Source organism: Macaca thibetana, chromosome 15 (assembly GCF_024542745.1).
Source record: "Macaca thibetana thibetana isolate TM-01 chromosome 15, ASM2454274v1, whole genome shotgun sequence".
Taxonomy (NCBI): domain Eukaryota; kingdom Metazoa; phylum Chordata; class Mammalia; order Primates; family Cercopithecidae; genus Macaca; species Macaca thibetana.
The window spans coordinates 15,505,329-15,529,254 of record NC_065592.1 but is presented as its reverse complement, the minus strand read 5'-3'; the positions used below and the strand labels follow the sequence as shown (position 1 = coordinate 15,529,254).

Genomic DNA, 23,926 nt, shown 5'->3' with positions numbered 1-23,926 from the left:
GTCAGCCAACATGTATACCATTTTGCAAGAGGCCCACAAATCACTCACAGATCTATTTTGAAATTGCTCTTAATATTTTGATAAATAATATTTTCCACTCTCAAAATCAGGATGGCTACATCTAGGAAGCAATTTCATTGAGTGAGCTGCCATGAATTCTGAAAATCAAAAGCAATGCTATTGAATGATGTTCTAAATTGACTGTAGAAATCCATATTGGTTCTCAATGTGGCATATCACATATTCCAGGAGAAACGGGTTGTCAAGGTTCAAAGCATAGCTTTTCATGCAGACCTCAGCTCCAGCTGGAGCCATGGCCAGGCATTTATTTAACTTCTTAGTGGCTATGGCCAATATTAGCATGGCAAATCTGGAAAGATTAATTGCTTTCTGAATTTGTAATTAATACGTTCTTGTGGCCTCACAAACTTCTGCATACTCAAGCATGATTTGAAATCTGCTCCTATCCCTATTCTACTGTTTAACCTACGGAGAAATCACAAAGCAGCAACAGCAGGTGTTCAAGAGCACCAGATGACCAGAGGGAGACCACCCCACATGCAACAGCTTCACAAAGGCCAAAGACATATTTACCTCACAGCCAAATAAAGCATCGTTTTAGTAGGTTTGCATCACAGTAACATTTAAAAACCAAATCTTTTATGTGAAAAATGGGGGCATCAAATTTCACCAGCTTTGGAAGTCAGTTATATGGCACATGGGAAAGAGGAGCTTCTGATGTGGGGGCTCAGAGGCCACAAGGTGAAAGTGTAATGTTAAAGGAGGAAAGGGAAGAACAAGACAGAAAAAAAGACTGAGGAAAAACAGGAATGTAACTTAGAATCTAGATACAAAAGTATTTTCAAAGGAAAAATCAAACTCTTAGCAAACCTTTACTGAAGAATCTGAAACTTACTGTATGTCTAAAAGAAAGACACAGATTTAAATATCTGCCCCAAGCAGCAGATGCGCTGGCGCTTATACAAGACATAGTACAGTGAGTCTAGTGAGCCAAAATGTATTTGGATAAATGGACCAGACCTAAATCACAGAGAGGATGAGGTGGTCAGGAGACCCAGAAGCCAGCTGAATAGTTAAAAGCAAATGGCCAAACCCAAAGGAACTAGAGAGTTTGAATTTAGAAGGAAATCTGGGTAAGCTTATTATTGCATTAGTCTCCAATTCCTAGTTACCCAATATGGCTCAGTTCAAAATATGGGGAAGCCTTGACCACACCTGAGTGTGCCAGAAGATTTAAAGGATGTAGCTCCAGGCTCTGCACTTTGCCTAAAAGAAAATTTGCTCCGAATGTTTGACCCTCGTAGCTTCACATCTTTCTAGGATATAAACTATTTTAATGGTCAAACTGGTCAAACTATTCACTTTCTACTTATATCCAGTTACAAAATCAGATGAAGCTTCAGTTCAGCAGTGTTTTAGGAATACAATTTGCATCCAAACAAAAATGGCAAAGCAGATGCGTGAAGAGAAAAAGCACAACGCGAAGGTCTGAGGCTCATGTAGAGGACTAACGCTGAGACTGGCAATATGGGAAGAGCCTTTCCCTTCTGTGTGCATGCACACCCAGCCTGGGGCATGCTGACACACACACTCTTGCACATACACTCTCTCATGCTCTCCTCTCTCAATGACAACACCCTGCAGATGGCTGATTCTATAACATGTAGCACCTGAGTAGAAAAAAATGTCTAAAAGCATATCACTGACTCCAAACCTATTGCCTCCATTGCCACATAAACCTCATTCAAAAGTTATCCAAAGGGCCACTGGGGTTCATTTATGCATTTGCTTTTATTTTTTTATTTTAGAGGGGAGGAGAGAAACACCTATGATACTCTAGCATGTACTACAGACTTCCTGCAGTGAGCACTTAAGACTGCTGGTGAAACCCACTATCACTTCCTCTCTAGGGCCAATGATACCCATTTACTTCAACCCCAAAGCAAAGTTATGGAAAAGAATGAAGACTACAAATTTGAAGTAAGCAGTTCCTATTCTTGACTTAAGTTACCCACAATTCACACGGTTCCAAACCAGAAACTTAAGTGTGGCTTTATAACTGGTAGGCAGCCAAGCTAGCAACTGGGTATGGCCCTTCAGTAGCCTTTGAATGGAGTATCAGTTGGCTGTAAGAAGAACTACTTAAAATATTTAATTTCAATATGGTCAGAAACAGGCAATTAGAACAAGCAGTCCTTCAATCAGGCAAAGCAGAGAGAAGAGCAACTCCAACCAAACCAAGAACCACAAGGTTGTGGCATTTTCAAAGGGAATTTAAGTTGGGTCACTAGAATGAATAAATCTGAGATCCTCCAATTAATTTACAAAAACCCTAGATAGAAACTGTGCTTTGGATTGCTGTGACAGTCGCTAAGAGGAGATATCAGTAAGACGGTGTACATACCATAGGCAGGGGCAGCTGTGCTGTAACCATATGGTGTTCCATAGCCTAGTGCAAAGAAGAAGGAGGCAGATCAGTCCAAGACCCAGGGCAATCATCACTGGCCCAATTCACAAGCACCACCTGCTCAGCACCCTAGGCCTGAAGGACTTCTTTCAGATGTTCGATGAATGAGAACCACTGCCAGAATGGTCCCAGTCTAGCCACTCTCTGTGTGCCTGCTTAAGATGTGGGAGCTCCTCACCATGGCCTACAAGGCTCTCCTAGATATGCTAGACTCTCCTACATCTCTTTCTCACTGCACTCACTGACCCCACATTCTATTTTAACTATCAGTTCCTTGTCTGTGTTCCCCACTAGAGTAGCAGAGACCTGGCCAACCTTATCCAGCGTTGCATCATCTGAACCTAGCAGAATGTATGATATATATAGTAGCCACTCACTAAATATACTTTGTTGAATGAAAGAATACTTAAAACCACTCAAACTACCAGTTTCTCAAAGTTGGCAAACAGAACTTTCCAAGTCTCTTCAGAAAGTAGTGAGAGAGCAGGCTGAGGTCTCTATGGTCATTAAAACGGGCATATGAGTCAGGTCGTGAGCCTAAGGGCAAGGTCTATGACTTGCTGATATTTCAATTTCTGGCCCAAGTACAGGGTCTCTCTGTAAATGCTGGTGACTTTGACATCAGCCTCTGGTACCTATGAAAAAGGCCCACATTATTAAGTAAAAGCTAGTACAAAGAAGTTTTTATACCATATTAGTAGGGATTAGATATATTATCTATATTAACAGAAGCTGCAATCTTTACTCTTTCAGTGAAAGAGCTTAGATATAGGTAATATATAAATAAAAATCACTTGGGGCCAGGTGTGGTGGTTCATGCCTGTAATTCCAGCAATTTTGGAGGCTACAGCAGGAGGACTGCTTGAGCCCAGGAGTTAGAGACCAGCCTGGGCAATATAGTGAGACCGCATCTCTACAGAAAAACAAAAAATTAGCTGGGCATGGTGGTGCATGCCGTAGTCCTGGCTACTCAGGAGGCTGAGGTGGGAGTATCACTTGAGCCCAGGAGGTCGAGGCTGCAGTGAGCCATGATCACACCACTGCACTCCAGGCTGGGCAACAGAGAGAGATCATGTCTCAATAATAACAATAATAACAACTTATTATTCATTTATTAATGAAAAAAATTTATAAAGTAGAACAAGGGCACAAAATCACCATGGCACTTTTACACAGTACCCAAAACAAATGGCGCTTTTTCACATTACAACTCCTTTTTTTTGTAACCATTTCTGCTATTCAGAATGATTTCGTTCCCTCCTTCTCTGGATTACCAACTGCAACTCACCCTTGAGACCAGGATCAATTATCACCTCCTCTACGAAGTCTCCCAGGCTTGCTGTTCTCTTTTGCCCAACCCATGTTACACTTGCATCATACTGCATTGTGTTTATTCAATTATCTGGTCCTACTCCAGGCAGTCACTGGGGCAGAGGCTAGGTCTTCTTTGAATGCCCAGTTCTAAATCTCCTGTTTGAGACAGTGCATTTGAATGTATGCTGAAGAAGTAAACTGCTTGTAGGGAACAACTGAAACAGTTCTGAGGGATGAAAAATTTTTAGTCTACAGTTATAAGTCATTTAACTCAGGCTGAGCGCTCACTAAATCATACACAAGAGGACATACGTAGCTGAAATAAGCAGTAGGAAGAGGAGACAGATCAGAGGCCAAAAAAGAAATTAATGCTTAAAAAAGGTTGGCTATCAAATTTATTCCAGAAAGCAGAAGCTGTTTGGCTAAGGCTGCAGTTCTAAGGATTATACCAAAACCTCCTTACGAAGAAATGAGACCGTAAATACTAACTAGGTCATTAATCAGGCCATTGGAGTCCTGATTCTGACTTCACCTTTTACTAGCAAAGGCATCTGTGAATGGCACCTGTTATTTAACCTCTCTGAGCTTCAGTGTTCTACGTACAGTAACTGAGTTGCCAGGGGAATTTAATTAAATAATACATGTAAATATACTGACAGCAGTCCCTGCTGCACAGAATATACTCTGCAAATGGCATATAACCTATTCATAATCTAAAGGGACCTAATCTGAATCTTTTCTAGGCTATAAAATAACTTCATTTTTAAAAGCTTTGGGAGACAGGCCTTTCAGGGAGGTCAATGCAATGACACAAGAGAGGAGTTACTATAGAGTAAAGCCTGGCAACCAGCGGCCATAAACAGTTCCTTTCATGATTACTGCCACTGGACCACAGCCATTTACCACTCTAGCAGGCAGTAAATGGTCCGCAGCAACAAGAGACATGACCAGATTAAGCCCCAATAGAACACATCATCAAAGACAAGAAAGATGGTTCATCTCTATAACCTGCCCATCATTGTGAATGAAAGCTTTGCCCTTTCAATAATACATTGAATAAGGCTAAAATTATTAAATATCAGTAGAAATAGTGAGACACACAGAAGACTGTCTTAATTTTAGACACATAAACTATATCACACCATAAGAAATTCATAATCTTTTCCTTTTTCCCCCCAGTGCTCCAGCTAAAAGTCCTAGGAGTTGAGATATCCTTGAAATATCACTCTTCTTTCTATATATTCAATATATCAATTTTGCCTCCTTTATATTCCTCCCATCTGTTCTCTTCTTGTCTCCCCCTATCTTCTTCCCTGCCTCCAGTAGCAATACTATCAATGTCTCTTGCCTGGGTTAGTAGTCTTCAGTAGCCTTTTTTTAACTGAGGCATAATAGATGTACATAGTTCCAGAGTTCATGTGATAATTTAATATACCCATGTAATTTATAAAGATCAAATCAGTGAACTTAGATACCCATCATCTCAAATATTTGTCCTTTCTTTATGCTAGAACCATTTGAATTCTTCTCTTCTAGCCAGTTTGAAATGTACAATAACATTACTGTAAACTATACACCTTCTAACTGATCTTGGCAATGCTCACACCTATCCCTACAACCTGTTCTTCACACTATAGAAAGACTAACCTTCACAAATAAAGTCTGATCTTGTCACTGTTCTCCTTAGAACCGAATCCATCAAGACTTAACACTGTGCTTTGGGTTCTAAGACCAAAATCCAAATAACGGCCTCCAGATCTGGAACTGAGTCGTCCAGCTTCAATTCACATCATTCCCCAGTCTCTTCACTTCTGCCGCCCAGTGCTCTCCATATTCCACACATTTTGGACTTCTGCTTCTTCAATTGAGCCAAATTCCCCAACAGCAGCAACACAGGGTCTCTGCACATGCCGTTCCTTCTGTGTGCAACACTCTCCCATCCCAGTCTTCTTTGAGTTAACTCCTATTCATTCTCCAAAGCTCAATTCAAATGTCCCTTCTTCTGGGAAGCATCCAGGGACCCATTAAACTAGACCAGGTTCCTCTGTTACATGCTGTAATAGCAGCATGTCCTTCTTTTTCATCGTACTCATCTCAGTTTCTCGTTGTTACTACTTGATTAATCTATGTCTCACCCTTCAGACTATAAGCTGCATGAGAACAAAATCCATGTCTGCTGTGTGCCAAAGCAGGCATACTCCTTGAGCAGTTCACCTACTAGGATCAGCTTCTAGAAGAATCACTCCAAAGCCACATCATAAAATTTCCCAAATGGCCTAGTCTTATTCTTTCTTAGAGGAAAGCACAAAGTGAACCCTTAGGGATGTTACCTAAAAAACAATGACTGGATAAGAGCCAATCTTCATGACAATTTCATCTTGATCAATATCTACAAGTGGTTTACTTGTCCAGTTAAAAGTACTATACTTTCAATATTGTGAAGAACTTGATTTTAACAAGACAGTTGGATAATCTACTGTTAAAATGACATAAGAATTAGAAGGGAAGGCAGAGAGAGGACATCTCCCAAATCTTCTTTAAGCTATGTGGTGGAATGGAAAGAATATGAACTTTGGAAATGCAAACACCTACATTCAAATCCTTGCTCTGCGGTTTAGTGGTTGCTTCACCCTGAGCTAGCTGCCTTATCTCCCTAAATCCCAGCTTCCCTTCCTTGGAAAATAATTTCTACCTGACGAAACACTGACGAAGATTTAAAACAATTAAATTTAAGTAATTAAATTAAAAACAATTTAATAAGTAAAATTATTTACATGGAAATATCTAGTATATACAGTAAGCTCTGGATAAATGTTTCTTTTTTTTTTTTCCTTTGTGTACTTCTTTAGTCTTTGATGGTTCCCAAACATTAAGTTTAGCAAACACTAATAATGCCAGGCTTCACCCTAATTAAGTAACCTCTTAGTAGTTTTTCTCTCCTGTTATACCCAACCTGTCATCTATGTCCTCAATGAATACACCCTGCTCAGACATCCACATTCTCAGTCTATGGAACATCCTTTAATTCCTTGTCAAAATACAGTCCCACAACAAAATGCAACATTGCTCATCTGTCATCTCCCTCCAGGTAGCCTCTCCTCACTCAGCAGATTCCAGGAGAACACCTATGACATTGTGTCAATTCTCTACTTTTAAATTTCTGTGTACATTCACGCCTGTGTTTATATTTCCACAAACCCTGTACAAACTCAGAAAATGAAGGGGATGCTATTCTTTGAATTTTGGCCCAGTAAAGGGGGCCAATCTCTTGCAGTTTGTACTATACCTGGAGCTATGTAGCCAGGAGCAGCTGTTGCCCCAACAAAAGCTCCCCTTGTTAGAGTTCCTCTTCCTCTGCCCCGAACAGCTTGGACTGCTGCAGACACAGCCGTATTCACAACACCCTTTGCCTGTTAAAATAACACATTTTCATTACTGAAAGAAATAAGAACCATCTTATTTCTTCTATCTTCTCTTCAATGCACAACCACTATGAGAAACTGTGAGCACGTGGGTGAGACCATGAGCTGTCTGTGATGTTGAACCTTCAATTTATCATCTGAAAAACAAAAATGATACCTACCTTACAGAGATGTTGAGAACATGCAAATAACTTTTCGCTTGAGTGTCACCCAGAAAGAGTTCATTTTCTACACCAAATTTTAGTAATCAATTTATAACCAAAGTCATTTTAGGCTTTACTAAAGTAATCATACACACTTGGTACCTAGGTTCCAAATCCATTAAATTATCTGCCTACAGGCAGAAAATATCTCAGCAACTAACTACATAGAATTAACTGCAAATCTGAGTGGGGCTAGTGGGGGAAAAACATAAAGGGCTAAGACAGGAGGACCAAAGATGAGGATGCCAGTTCCTGCTCTAAGTAACTGGGACCTCGGGAAGGTAATATGATTTCTTTGAGCCCGATTCCTCTGCTGTTTGTGTATGCATGTATCCACTATTAAATATCTTTTTTTGTGTGTGTGTGAGACAGAGTCTCGCTCTGTCACCCAGGCTGGAGTGCAATGGTGTGATCTCTACTCAACTGCAACCTCCGCCTCCCAGGTTCAAGCGATTCTCCTGCCTCAGCCTCCCAAGTAGCTGGAATTACAGGCACCCACCACCATGCCTGGCTAATTTTTGTATTTTTAGTAGAGACAGGGTTTCACCGTGTTGACCAGGCTGGTCTTGAAATCCTGACCTCAAGTGATCTGCCCACCTCAGCTTCCTTTCAAAGTGCTGGGATTACAGGTGTGAGCCACTGCATCTGACCCCATTATTAAACAAATAAATACCACTTTGAAAGCCCCTTCTTGCTCTAAAATGCCATAATCTATGGAAATCTCCCCACTAATTAAAAACGTGGATAATGATACCCACTTTGTTCTCCTTAGAGTAGAAAGAGTAACCGAGAATTATAAAATGAGAATAACGATACTTTGTTTTCCTTACTTTAGAGTAGAAAGAACAAGAGAGAACAAATATAAAAACATTCTAAAAGCACAACAGATAATACCGTGAGTAGCAGTAAACAAGACTGTTGAAAAAACCCTTTTCCAAACTGAAATTTTAACAAAATCAAAAGGTGTCTAGTTTCAAATTGAATATATTATACTTACAGAAATGCAACAAAAACTCAAGCTAGAAACAAGATTCCCCACTAAAACTAAGGTGCAAGAAAGTGATGCAATGCCTCAAAGCGTACTCTATGATAAAGTCAACAGTGTCTAAGAAGCTGAAAGAGTCAGAATACACATACGCTTATCTCACTCTGAAAATGTACCATCCTTTATTCTTTCCAGGGTAACCTCTACCTCTAGTATGAATGGGCAGGAGACAGTTTCAAGGTTAACTGTGTCATGCACAGGGACTGCCATTTTTGTTTTTCTCTGAAATAAACCAACCCATATATCCAAAATAGATTGTTTCTTGGCCAGCAAGCACATCGAACACATGAGTTTTATAGCTTTCTAGTATTGAAAATGTCTAAAAATGAGTGAACTTCAAGTAGACATCTTTCTCTTTTTAATATGACGTAGTCAAAAGTAGTCAGGAAGCAACAATCTGGCAGTAGCGGAGTGATTCCACACTAATCTAGCTCATGTCTAGTAGAAACAAACTTAACTACCTAATAAATATTTGCACACGGGCTTTTTAAACTAAAATTAACTGACCAAATATAAGAGGTAATATGGGAAAAAATACCATAAAACAAGGTCATAAAACAAGAATCATCTTTCAACTAATTTAGAACATACTTTGTTCTATATTTACCAGAAGATTTTAGAAAAAAAATCTACTTGTTTTCGACATGTGTAACTTAAGGGCTTTAAAAACTTTTTCATCTCAGTAAAAGTAAGTTTCTTCTACCTTTTGGATCCCAGAATGTAGGCAGTGTTTATTATAGCAAATACAAGAAATTTAAATGAATACAAAACAAATTTTAGATGGATACAATATACAATAGTAAAATGTCCATGGCTGTTGGAAGAACCACCTGGTTTTAGAAGGAACCCCTATTGTCAATGACTGTGTTACCACAGGCAAGTATTTCGATTTCTTTGGGACTTGTTTCCTTACCTGTAAAATAAGATCAATTCTATCCTCCTACAATGGACTTAGCATATACAACAGAACCTAAATATAATGTTTAACGTAGAATTAAACAATCTAAGCTTCCTTTTATCAGTTTAAGCATTTTTAATTTCTATCATATAATATATTCAGATGTTATGTTATTATACCAGGACTCTCCATGAGGCACAATGTGTCTTATATCTACTGACGCAACTCTTTCCCTCACTGTCAGGCATATGGTGTATGACTAGAAAATGTTTTTTGAATGCATAAATGAATGGATGGAAGAATCTCATATCCATAAGCATGTAATTAGAGGGCCATCTTTTCTAAATACCTTGCTAAGATCCTGGACATTCAGTAGCGCTGACATTTTCCAATGTCAGTAATGAACAGAAGCAATACAGCACCAAATTTTATGCGGTCTGCAAGGAAACCCAAAGTAAACAATGCAAAAGGACAAAACTGCAAAGGAACTGGAAGAGCACCTGCAGGCTGATGAAAGCAAAGCCCCAGGTGCTCCTGGCAGCTTCCCCAAACTAAACTGTTTAGAACTCATTAAGGTCCAAATCACCTCAAAACTTGACTTCATCAAGAATGACTTCAACCCTCCAAATAATGCTAATAGCCTCATATATACATATACATATAAATATACATGTACATATATATTTTGTTTACGAAGACCATAGAACAGGTAACCACCAATCAGATTTATATTATTCATGACCTAACCCAAAGCAAAGGTTGCCAAGTCCGAGAAAAAGAAACAACTTCAGAAAAAGCTAAAATGGCACATGGACAGGAAAGAAAATTTAATTCCTGTAACATTTTTCCCAGGTTCTGCAAAGGTTTAATGTTTACTCATACCTGAGGGATAATCTTCTTTTTCTTATTATTTGCCGCATTGGGTCCAGAAAACAGCTTCTCCAAGGCAGCTAAAGCTGCACTCGCCTTTGCCACTTTCTTATTTGGACCTGCGCCTCTGAATTTCTGTCCATCTACTTCTACCTACAATAAAGAATAACACCTTGCAATTACCCCATGCAATTCCTCTATGTGCTTTTAATTTAAATAGATTATGACATAGAAAAACCAAAAATCAAACAGTGCCACAAGAACTGACTCAGTCTAAAACTTTACATGAAGTTCAGGATATCCTATGTCTTTGAGAAGAAAGATAAGGCTAGGTTGTGTCTGGCTACACACCTCCATTACAAAGCGCTTGTCATGGCTTCCACCAGTCTCTGAGATGAGTTCATACTTGAGACCTCTTCTTTTTTCATTGAGCTCCATTACAGGGTTTTTGCCACTTGCTGTGAGGATAGGGCCCTGAGTTCTTACCTATAAGAGAAAGGGAATCTGAAGGTTCAATCAAGTAAGATTTTAGAATATTACATTTCTTGTTAATACAATTATGCCAAGAAGGAGGCTCAAAAATTCAAGCACTCAGGGGCTAGAATGAGTCACCTCTGTACACAAATGGCAAAATATCATTAAAGCTATAAAAACTCTACAAGCAGTAAACATTGCAGTCATCTGACCAGCCTTCTTTCGAAGCAGTATTCAAGACCAATGCAACCATGCCACTGTGGGCCACTCCAGGCTCTGCTCTGTAGTGTTCATGATCTAAGAATAATACTTTAAATTACTAATAACGAGAAGAGAACAGTTTGGATTCACATGATGCCTGAGGGTTCATTTTTCTTCTTTAGGGTTAGGAAGAAATAACTCTCAATTTGCGATGTTAGAGGGGAAATGTTCCTATACACCTCTCAGTCACTCTAAACAGATTTAAGGGGACCTAAGGTAAAAACAGTTGGCTATAGACTACGGATTCTGAAATTTTAAAATAACAATAAAGGCAGTCACTTCCTACCCTCAAGGAGCTAAAGTGTAGTGGGAGGGACAGATATCATCACTGCAAAATAACGCATGTTAGAGAGCAGATATATGCTATGGAAATAACTGATTTGAGGAAGGATAAGAATAGAAGTGAAATAATTCATGTCAGAGCATGAAGGTGCAAATGAAAACAGAGGCTAGCATCAAAAACAAATAAATCCACAAAATACAACTATAATTTTGAGAAAGGAGAAACCAAAAGATAGAGCACTTTTTGAGGTCAGAGATCATGTCTGTAATTCCACCACACAAGAAATGCTGAACACACAAAATACATGCCCAAAAGTGTTAATTTTTTTTTATTTTTTATTTTTGAGACGGAGTCTCGCTCTGTGGCCCAGGCTGGAGTGCAGTGGTGCAATCTTGGCTCACTGCAACCTCCACCTCCCAGGTTCAGGTAATTCTCCTGCCTCAGCCTCCCAAGTAGCTGGAATTATAGGCACCTGCCACCACACTCGGCTAATTTTTGTATTTTTAGTAGAGACAGGGTTTTACCACGTTGGCCAGGGTGCACTCAAACTCCTGACCTCAGGTGAGCCGCCTGCCTCAGCCTCCCAAAGTGCTGGGATTACAGGTGTGCACTACCACGCCTGGCCCAAAGTATTAAGTATTAATATATAAACCTAATGAAAATCAAGATTCTATCAGTAAAGTATCCTGTGCAGGTTTGATAAGTGGTTAACGCTTTAGAGGTGAACCATCAAAGGACAATTTTTAAGGACAAGTTTAAAAACATCAATAACATCAATAAACATCTTTTCCTGATGGGTTTTTATAATCTGCATTTTTTGAATTTCAAGGCAAATTTCTAGTCACTGTCTTTAAAAGATAATGAGTGATTTTTGAAACTAGGTCTATAGTAATCACTCTATGCTTTCCAAACCTGAAATCATGTCTACAAAAATGAGTCGTCATAAAAAATCTGAATTTTAATAAATTACTATTATTCTAAATGAGGAAATAAATAAGGGCTTTCTTTTCTCCTTGCTTCCCACCATTACTATAATATACAGAAACAAAATATAAATGTAGTCACTACCAAAACTTTTTATGTCAGTGTGGCTCCTACTAGCACAGCCCACACTGCTCTCTTCAATTACCTTTGTACTTAATGGTCTGGACCTCATAATTAATGAGCCCTTTTTTTTTTTTTTTGAGACGGAGTCTCGCTCTGTCACCCAGGCTGAAGTGCAGTGGCATCATCTCGACTCACTGCAAGCTCCGCCTCCCAGGTTCACGCCATTCTCCTGCCTCAGCCTCCCGAGTAGCTGGGACTACAGGCGCCCGCCACCATGCCTGGCTAATATTTTCATATGTTTTTTAGTAGAGACGGGATTTCACCATGTTAGCCAGGATGGTCTCGATCTCCCAGACCTCGTGATCTGCCTGCCTCGGCCTCCCAAAGTGCTGGGATTACAGGCGTGAGCCACCACACCCAGTCAAGCCCTTTTTTCTTTTAATAGATATAACATTGTCAGCAAAACAACATCTTGACCTGTGATTGCCACCTGTAATGACTGGTCCCTCTGAGCAGCCAGCCATGACATCATCTGTCCTCTATAGCATCACACGAAGTGCCAAGTGTGGCTTTCTCAGGCTTCAGCCCCATCAATCCTGTCCACACTGGCCCACTTGGCACTTCTTAAACATTTACTTTCACAACTCAAAGTCATCATACCTCCTCTTCCTTTAGTCCAGAATGCTTTCTCTTCCCCACACAGCAAAACTCATCATCTGAAGCCTTGCTGTTCTGCGTGATTGTGTAAGCGTATGTCTAATAGTCTCACCACCCCTTCCTCCTTCAAGATTTGACATGATTACATTCATTTTGCCATCACAGTGCTTATCGCATTATATTGCCATTTGTTATAAACATGTCTTTTTACCCTTTTAGCCTGGGAGCAGCTCTAGGCTCTGCACACAACTTCTGCAACACTTGGCACTAAGCAGGTATTAAAAGGGCTTTATGGACTGAAAAAAATAGTTTACTAATTAAGTCCTTAATAAATACTTATTCGTACAAATGACAAAGTAAACATTTTTTTTATGTAAGCTCTTGCTGTTACTTTAAAGCTAATGTTCTTTACATAGACTGCAGTAAACATGGGTTCCATGAACTCCCCAATGTATTGTGTATACTCAGTACTTGGATTTCATCCCATTCTATTATCGGTGACAATAAGTTCACAGGTCAGGACTTAATTAGGGTCTGAGGTACATACTGTGTCAGGCTATGCCTTCCTTCAGGGCTGGACCAACTAAATGATGACCCAATGCACCCCACAGCTTAGCATAAACTTCAAACAATCCCAGTTTCCTCCACTACATCTTGTAGTTTTCTGCCCATCAGTTATTGCAGATAGTCTTGGTATGTTATGAAATGTTGGAAGCAGCTTCCATGGCCAGCAATCAGGAAATACGAGTTCAATTAGGGTATACTCAAATGTTGTGCAATTTACAGATATTTTTAAAGTGAAAAAAATCAAGATATAAAACTGCATGAAAATATGACTGCCTTTATAGAGATTCATTAAAAAAACTGGATGGAAATAAACCAAAATAATAATTATGTCTGTCTCAGTAATATATGTACAGGTTTGTATACGCTTTTTATTTATACTTTTCCACATCTCTCAAATTTCCTACAATGCACATACATATTACTTTTTTTCTGAGAAAAAAATAAGTATACCTCTAAGGTACTGGAGGTTTCAGTTGTAGAATTTCCAGTATTATTGCTTGAGTTTGAAGACACTGTTTCATTTTTACTTTCATTATCTGATTTTTCATCGGAACTCATACATTCAATATCTGCATCAAAGCCTGTTGGATATCCCATTGCCTGCAATACCTGTACAAATTACATTAAGATGCAGTTTTATTCAGACACGAGACACCAGGGAATAGACAAAACAATGAGAACAAAAGTTTCAAACTCATAGCGTTTGAACCATAAAACACCTTGCAGGAAGAGCGAGATGGTACTAAATCTCTAAGTCCTTGGTTAAATAGGGTATACCTACCAGGGTAGCACCATGGAAAAATGGGGAAAACCTCCTCAGGGTAATTGAGTTTAAATACAGGATGACAAATATAAACCTGACGCTACTCCTGGTTCATTTAATTTGGAGGTGAGAGGTAGAGAAAATAAAGAGGATAGCTAGGTTCAAACCAATAGGATACAGACAAAAATAGCATACTGTAAAAAGTACCCTGGTCTAGAAAGGAAAAAATCTGAGAGTCTAATCCTGTATTTCTTTTCTGGCCCTCAATTTTCCAAACTACAAAACAGGAAGACTGTATTGGTTGACCTCTAAGTTCTATGACTCAATCCATTAGGAGAAATTGGCCCAGAAAGGCAATCAAGAAATTTTTTATCTTCAAACCAACTTGCCTGTCAATTACAAAGTAACATCTAAAACTTTCTACTTTGCTTCCAACATAAACCACAATCAAAACTTAAAAGATTCAGTCTCAGCCAGATGCAGTGGCTCATGCCTGTAATCCCAGCACTTTGGGAAGCCGAGGCGGGTGGATCATTTGAGGTCAGGAGTTCGAGACCAGCCTGGCCAACATGGTAAAACCCAGTCTCTACTAAAGTTACAAAAATTAGCTGGGTGTGGCGGTGCACGCCTGTAATTCCAGCTGCTTCAGATGCTAAGGCAGGAGAAGTGCTTGAACCTGGGAGGCAGAGGTTGCAGTGAGCCAAGATTGCGCCACTGCACTCCAGCGTAGGCAACAGAGCAAGGCTCTGTCTCAGGAAAAAAAAAAAAAAAAAAAAAAAAAAAAAAAAAACGCAAAAACAAGATTCAGTTTCTAGGTTTATTCTCTATACTAAGTAAGCCAGGAACAATTTTAGTCTTGTATTTCCATCCTTCTCTCTCAAGGGTTGATTATGGCTACCTCCAATGTTCAAACTTGTTATACTTTCATTCGATCCTTAGGATTTTTCTTACTTTTTCGAAATAAAGCTTTAAGAACAATGTGTATGTGTGTGTGCATGACTGTGCACAGGCATGCCCACACAGGTGAGTGCCTTTTAATACCTTCCTGATTATACTGCTTTTTAGATGTTTACAAGAGAATATGTTCACATTTTGTAAGCCTCTTTCAAAGGAGGTTGATATAGCTTTGTCACTAATTAGAGGCTTACGCCAGAGGATATAGGGATAGATTCCTAAAGACCCTTGCATTCGTTTCCACTTTTAACTGTTTTAAGTTGCTGAGATTTAAAAGCAACATCGTATATCTTTATAATAACAACTGTACGTAATAGGTGTTCCAAAAAATGGTTATGGTGACCACACAAATGAGAAGCCAGCCTTTACAAACAATCACATCTTGTATAAAGGATTTTGCCAATATAAATAAAACAGTGTTACCCTAAACCAAAAAACGGACCTACATAGAATTCTGTACCAAGAGAACTTGAAATTAATTCACACAATTCATATGGATAACTTGGCATTCTTATCATAAATAAATGTCTTGTATTTGCTTGGGAGTAAGGCCAAGAACCCTTTTTTTAACATCTTAAGTTCTGAAAGTGCTCAGGTAGTACTTTATACTAAGTACATTAACATCATTTGTTTATATCCTTATTAATATTTGATTTTAAAAACACCTTCTCCACTGTCTGAGTCCTGTAAGTATGCTCTCTCTGAGAAATCGCATCTCCGAGAATAGCTATCATTCCAAATTAACACTAGCCAACACAGGCTGCAAGTCAAAAGCCAAACATCACAAATAAGTTTGATTTGTGTATTCCAATAAAAGCTAAAGACATTCATCTTTTCTTAACACAGACAATAAAAATAGGCTAATATACATTATTTAACACTTCTCTCCATCCTTTTCTCACATATCAGATTCGCTTATTATTACAGCAACGTATTTCAATACGTTTACAAATATTTTATATAACTGGTGGATTATATCTCAGGGAAGTGTCCAACACAGTGTAACCAAGAAATTCAAATTAAATCATTTTTTATGAACAGTTATTCTAAGAGTATTTACTAGCATATGCTAAGAAGTCAAAAAAGCAGAGTTCTCAGACCTCTGCAACTGATATTCTCTTCTTAACCAAACTCTAGACAGGATCCGCTGAGCCATGTTTTTATCTAGGCCCCATCCTTGGGCCTTGTCCTTAAGAGCCACGTTGTAACAAGAATCCTGCTAAATTGGTTTAGCCAGAATCCCTCACCCTCAATATTTAATCACCCTTAATCACCCTTGACATCTGATCAAATTTCCTCATCCCCCACTGATACGGTTTGTGTCCTCACCCAAATCTCATGTCAAACTGTAATCCCGAATGCTGGAGGCGGGGCCTGGTGGGAGGTGATTGGATCATAGGGGCAGTCTCTAATGGTTTAGCACCATCCCTAGTGCTGTCTCATGACACAGTTCTCAAGAGATCTGGTTGATTTAAAAGTATGTGGCACCTCCTAGCCCTTCTCTCTTCCTTCTGCTCGGGCCACATAAGATGTGCCTGCTTCCCCTCCCACCATGATTAAAAGTTTCCTGAGGTCTCCCTAGAAGTCACTATGCTTCCTGTACAGCCTGCAGAATCGTGAGCCAGTTAAATCTATTTCCTTTAAAAATTACCCAGTCTCAGGAATTTCTTTATAGCAGTGCAAGAATGGACTAGCATGCCCATCACTGCCCAGGTGGTATCTGAATACCCTGGCCTGTTCTGAGCAAGAATCCTGATAGGTCCCGTTTAGCCAGAAATTACCCCTTCATCCTGATGCTTCCCCTTAGTAATTTTCCATCCACTGATCCATCCCTGTTCCTTGGCTACAAATCCTCACTTGTCCATGTTGAACTCGGAATTGAGCCCAGTTCCATACCGAGGTCTCTTTTCGTTATTGCAGTAACAGTTCCTGAGTACACACTTTTTTTCTTACTGTTTTAACAACTGTCCAGCTCTGGTTTTCTTTGACAGAACCAAGTTTGTTTGGAATCCATGTTAATTCTAAAAAAAACCAGTATACCAAAGAAAAGTGAATTTCAAGTATCTGGCAAACAAATTCAAACCTAATACATCAACTGAGCTTAAAAATGACAAGATCACTCATGGAAACAAGGTGACTGGGAAATCATCTGTGTGTAACCAAATCCCCCTCTTCCTGGAAGAGGGCTGGCGTTAGCAAAGGCTGAGACTGAGAACGATGATCCCCTCGAATACTAGGGGCCAAGAGTGAAAAGAAAAGCACTCTACATCATGGCTCTCTACTCAAAAGAGAGTAACATCCATGGCTTATGTATGATAGAGATCTGATTTCATCAGATTCTCAGGCAATTTGATGTCTCTAAGAACCTCTCCAAAGAGCCTTCCCTTCACCTTCTCCCTTCTAGCTGATCTTTTCCTCACAATGACTAAGATTCTTTTCATGTAATATGGATGATTATGACCCAAAGGTATCCTTTGTGGGGGGCTGCCAGGATAGAGAAGTGGAAGAGTGAAGGGAAGACTGGCCACTAATTCTCCATCACTTTAGGGTGCTTGCTGCTCTGCAGCCAGGCCAGACTCATGCGAAACAACTGATTTCTTCTTTTCTTTTGATTTGATTCTCTGGTGTGATTTGTCTTAATAGGTACACAACCCTCACCAAGCAATTGAGTAAGAACTAAAAGGATTTTTATTCAGTTGGACCTACTTTCATAAACACGTTAGATGCAAAATTCTTTCTCACTCATTTATAAACAACGCATAACATGTGATATAACCTTTATGGATGACAATTTGGCAATATATGTCTGGCATATAATAAGAATTCCAATGCATTTTTTAAACAAATTAATGAATCACTAAAATGTATTGACCTTTTGACCCAGTAATTCTATCTCTAGAATATATCTTAAGGAATCATCAGACAAATTCAAAAAGATTTTTTGTAAAGCAATAAAATGGAAGAATCTAAATCCAAAATGATTAGTTACATTATGATAATGTAACAGACCATCTGCTAATAATGAAATGTTAGACTATCACTAAAAATAAGAGCAATCTTTGAGTTAGCTATTTAAAAATTCATAATACATTTTTAGATGAAGAGAGTATCGGCTGGGCGCGGTGGCTCAAACCTGTAATCCCAGCACTTTGGGGGGCCAAGGTGGGAGGATCACCTGAGTTCAGGAGTTCAAGACCAGCCTGACCAACATGGCGAAACACTGTCTCTACTAAAACTATAAAAATTAGCTGGGTGTGGTGGCAGGTGCCTGTAATCCCAGCTACCCAGGAGGCTGAGGCAGGAGAATCACTGGAACCCAGGAAGCAGAGGCTGCAGTGAGCTGAGACTGCGCCACTGCACTCCAGCCTGGGCAACACAGCAAGACTCCATCTAAGAAAGAAAGAAAGAAAGATCCTATTTTTAAAAAATACATTTTTACAGACATTATGTAGGTTCACCATTCCTTATCTGAAACCCTTAGTGCCAGGTTGTTTTGAGAATTCATAATTTTTCAATTCTGACAGCTAATACAATACATATACCACATATTTTCCAAATCCTCAGTGGATTCTCAGGTGCTGCCCCATGTTTATGCAAAGGAACATATAAAATAATCACACTAAATAGAACACTAAAGACTAAAAATAGCTCCCTATCAATTCAGGTCATGTTTTGCCACCAGGTAATTTACATCAAACCTAGGGAAATTTTTTTCATTTTTAATGCTTTCTGAAGTTAGAATTGTAAGTTAAAATAAGAAGGCTTGGAAGAATAAATACCAAAATGTTAATGGTTATTATTTCTGGGCATTAGAACTATGAATTTTTTCCCCTCATTTTCTAAACCATTTATAACAAACACACATTATGCATTTATAACAAGTTTTAAAAAGTCAAAAGTAACTTTTAGAAAACAAGACATAAAATAAAAAATCTATGAAGACCTTAGGGAGAACAATCTACCTCAAAATAGCAAATTCTGGAATAAAGCTATCGGGTCATAAACCTGAGATGTGAGAGGCCTAGAAAAGACTGCAGGCCACTTGAGACTGACAGCTAGTAATAGGTTTTCATATCATATAGCTGATAAACCAAAGAAAGTAAGCAGAGTTTTTCAAACCTTCAAAGCTAGTTTACTCTGATTCGTAATTCATTTTACATGAATGGATCAAAAGTTTAGTTTATCCCATTTTCAAAAAGGGAAAATCTTAACTCTTCATAAATTTCAGATTTACCAGTTACTGCACATTCTACCCAAAATGCCACTCAAGGTAAATAAAAGTATGAAGGCCATCTACCCACCACACCAGTCACAAGAAACCATTAAGAATTTCCTCAGGTCCAGTGTCATTCAGATTATAACTGATATCTACATTTCCAAAATTTGTCAGGGAGCTTAACTTAATCCCAAGCTTACAGGCCCTCCATGTTTACCAAAAGCTCAGGTGAATAAAACATAATATTTGGAATTGAAGACAAAAGCATACCCTGTCCAACCAAGTTCCATTATATCATAAAAAGATATCACTGCATCAAATGAAAACAGCATCCAAATCTTGTCACATTGCAAAATTTGCCACTCTACTCGCTCTCCCAAATTTTACTGAATTAGAATTTGCTATGAGGCCACTAGCTTATGTTAAAGGTTACTGTACTAAACAACCCACAAAATTTATCACTGTATCGTAGATGCCTTTAAAAGAGATCACTGATGTCCTTGGTTTGTGAAGATCTACCCAAGGATAAATGCCCACCCGATCAAATACCACAACTGTGACTCTCATAACCAAATTCTCTGTACTTAAGACAAAGAGAGTGAACTGTATATTTCACAAGCTTTTTGTGTCAGCTGCTACAGAACTTAGCTCTAAACTTGTGGCTCATTCTCAGTGTATGTTGTTATTAAACTGTATGTTTAGTCTTATTCCTGGATTTACTTTTCCCCTCATTGTTAGTTTTCTTTTTCTGTCTCATTTTAAATTCATACTCTTTCATCATACTTTAGATATCCCTTTTTTAGTGAAGACAGAGCATAAGTACTATGTAGTGTTTGGTATTTTTAAAGCTTAGTGATTGTTTTTCTGCATGTATTGTTCTCATCAGTATCTGACATCTACACGCTTCTTTGTATATTTGTTGTCTATCTTCCCATCCTATACACACTAGAATGTAAGCTCCATGAGAGCAGGAACTTTGTTTCATTAACTGTCATATCCCCGGTAGCTAGGATAGTGTTCGCATCTACATTAATAATATATACAAAATGACCATGAAAATAGTCCAATTATAACGTATGCCATACTGTTACATAAAATAACTTTTCTTAAGTGAATTGAATCTGATCTTCAGTCTACATGATCTTTAACATTTTTGCACTAGTCTGCAAGAGGTCAAATATACTTATAGAGAGATCCCATTACTTGGAAATTTTCTACAAACCTACATGCATAACTGGTCATTATTCCCTATGGAAATATTCTAAAAATACAGATGAAGCACCATATACAAAGATACTGATCAAATTTATAATAGAAACAATCTGAAATAAGCAAAATATCCAATGATAGGAGAATGTTTAAACAAATAGCTTACTCGCAGCATGTTAATCGTACAGCCATTAAAAATTATTTATGAAGATTTTCATAATGAGGAAAAACAGTAATGAAACATTACAAGAAAAACAGGAGATAAAATTACATATATACTGTGAGCTCACTTAAAAAATAAACAGCAAAATAGAAAATGATTGGAAATAAACCAACATACTAGATACAAATACTAATGGTCTTTGCTTCAACAATGGTCAGTTGACGTATTTTAATTTCTTTACTTCTTTCTATATTTTCCAAATTTTATATAATTACCACATAATATTTTACAACAACAAAACTTTGTTATCCAGAAGTAGCAAAAGTCTATATATAATAATATTGCTATTAAAATGCTTAAAAAATGATAATTTATTATAGGAAAATAAGCATATTATGTGGAACATAAAATAAGAAAGCATTGCGAAGTAAAACAAATACTGTACCTTCACCGCTACGTGAAGTTTTGCTGTCTTCTTGGATGGTCCTGAGGCTTCATATGTTGTGCCATCTACATCTACAGACATTGTGAAGACTGGGGCATGAACAGGGCCAGACTGAGATAAAAGCTTATACTGAAGCCCAGGCCTGATCTGATTTAGCCTCATTAATGCATTCATAAGGTCTATTGCTTTACTATCCAGAACTGTTAAAGAAAGAGGAATGAGGTCAGAAATTAACTAGAAGGTAATCAGTAACTGCTGTAAATTCACCAGATTTTTTAAAAATGAGGATTTCAAAACACACAGATTACCCTCATAAGCAATTCTAAAATTACTATGCTAACATCACTATAAAAATGGTATGCATTATTTAACTACACATTAACTTTCGCTTGTCAATATTCATATATCCTAAGCAAAAAAGCTTGGAAACAAAAAAGTTATTCAATTATCAATTGCTCAGTTAAGATCTAGTCTGAAAACTCTAATTCAAATCAATCAAATTCTTCACTTTTTGGCCAGGCACAGTGGCTCATGCCTGTAATCCCAGCACTTGGAGAGGCCGAGGAGGGTGAATTGCTTGAACTCAGGAGTTCAAGAACAGCCTGGGCAACTTGGCGAAATTCTGTCTCTACCAAAAATACAAAAACTTGGCAGGGTGTGGTGGCATGCACCTGTGATCCCTGCTATTTGAGAAGGCTGAGGTTGAAGGATCACTTGAGCCCAGGAGGTGGAGACTGCAGTGAGCCAAGATCATGCCACAGAACTCCAGTCTCGGTGAGAACCGATCTCATTAAAAAAAAACCTTCACTTCTAATTTTTCTATCTGAGGCTACAAGTCCTCTCTAGTTTGCATCTATAAGAATAAAGGTTTTACACACTTTTCCTTAAGTTTCGTTTCATCTTCTTATTGGGGTCTTTATCATCCCCTAATCCATCTTCAAATGGCCTCTTTAGAGCTGAAGACCCAGCACCTAAAAAAAATTATGAGGGATTCATTATCAGTCAAAACAACAATTCCCTTACCGTACCACATGTATCTAACATGTTCAGGTAGGAAAATCTTAGGAATCACACCAAGGATCATACAGCTTTTTCACTGATCAGTTAAGTTACCATTATTTATAATCTAGAAAAGCAAATTTTTTTAAAGCAAATCTTGAAACAATATTATCACTTTTTATATTTATTTTTTTCCATTTATTCATATATACACACCAATATCTATGCCTATGGTATGGTCTGAATATGTTCCCCCAAAATTCATATGTTGGAACTTAATCCCCAGTGCAGTGGGATTAGGAGGTGGGGAACCTGGAAGGTGATGAGGTTATGAGGGTGGAGCCCTTATAAATTTGAAAAGATGCCTGAGAGGGACTGTTTGCCCCTTCTGCCATGTGGGGATACATAGCAGGCACCATCTATGAGGAATGAGCCCTCACGAGACAGCAAATCTGCTGAAGCCTTGATTTTGGACTTTCAAGCCCCTGAGGGCAATAAATTTCTGTTACTTGTAAGTTACCCAGTCTAAGGTATTTTGTTTTAGCAGCCACATAGACAGCATATATTCACATTATATGCATGAAGAGAAAAAGTCTAGAAGGCTATGTATCAAAATGTTAAAAAGTAGTTACCTCTGGTAGGATTTATTTTTACTTAATATCATTTCAAACATCTCTAAAATTTAACATTTATAACTTGTATAAACTTTAGAAGTCCACATGTTAAATCTTATACCTTTGGAAATCTGACTATCAAACTATAAAATATCCTTCTGCCTCTTCAAATCCTATTCAAAATTGTATTTACAGTTCACCTCCTCTATAAAAATGTTCTCTCATATCAAAGAGTTTTTATGGTATCAGAAATGTAAAGTCTTGTATCATTGTCTATTTCATATTTCTTGTGTGTCTTCAGTGCTCTTTGAAGGTCAAAGATATTTTCTCCTTGTCTTGTATCTTACAAACTACTACAAGACTTAGAAGCAACACAATGAGCACTGAGCAAAAACTAACCGAACTGATTAATAATCAGTTTCTTGGATAAAGCAGCCACCAGTTTATAATGTTGTCAAGCAAAAGGCAGGAGCTTTGCTGTCCAAGTTAAAAATTATTAGAGAAAAGTTCATCAACCTATCCAAGTAATTTGAAGATCTCTTTATGTCTTCACTTTAAAAGTTAGTTGTTTTTCCTAAGGAAAATTATGCTCAAGATACTCATGCCACAAGATTTCCAGATTCTTCTAGTGAAAGCCTGTAATAATAATGAGATTATATATTTTCTGATCAAGATTTATTCTCCCTTGAAGTAAACACTGACTTCAGCATTTGCTTGGGTCAATATATACCACTCAGGTCAATCAATCTTGATGTTCTCTTCAACAGAAGGCAACACTGGCTGAGTATTATATTTCATTTGCATTACATAAAACTATGAGTATGCCAGTCTCCTAGAATGCAGTCTTTAAGAGATAAAAGTTAAAAAAGAACTATGTCTATTCACTCTTCTGCTCATTAAGTTACATTAAAAGCAGTTCCTTGATTGCCTGGAAATCACAAACTAGCTTAAATGCACAGATCTCTTCTCTAAATCCTCCAGCTACATAGAGTTCCATGGATTAAGCTTCATTCTATCATTCCAGCCATTGGAAA

At 38.1% G+C, this 23,926-nt stretch overlaps 1 protein-coding gene across 6 annotated transcripts in view; it reads right to left on the bottom strand.

Annotated features, from left to right (window-relative positions):
• STRBP (spermatid perinuclear RNA binding protein) overlaps positions 1-23,926 on the bottom strand; it is a 151,301-nt gene that overhangs the window by 16,237 nt on the left and 111,138 nt on the right. For all 6 annotated transcript variants that reach the window (XR_007719681.1, XR_007719682.1, XM_050760598.1 and 3 more), the window contains 7 exons: positions 22,158-22,250; positions 21,280-21,479; positions 13,980-14,138; positions 10,592-10,726; positions 10,253-10,393; positions 7,089-7,212; positions 2,426-2,470 (listed from right to left, as the gene is read on the bottom strand). Coding sequence is in view for 4 of the 6 variants with exons in the window: in XM_050760598.1 (XP_050616555.1) it covers positions 2,426-2,470; positions 7,089-7,212; positions 10,253-10,393; positions 10,592-10,726; positions 13,980-14,138; positions 21,280-21,479; positions 22,158-22,250 (897 nt within the window). In the remaining 2 variants the exon portion in view is untranslated. The remainder of the gene's footprint in view (positions 1-2,425; positions 2,471-7,088; positions 7,213-10,252; positions 10,394-10,591; positions 10,727-13,979; positions 14,139-21,279; positions 21,480-22,157; positions 22,251-23,926) is intronic.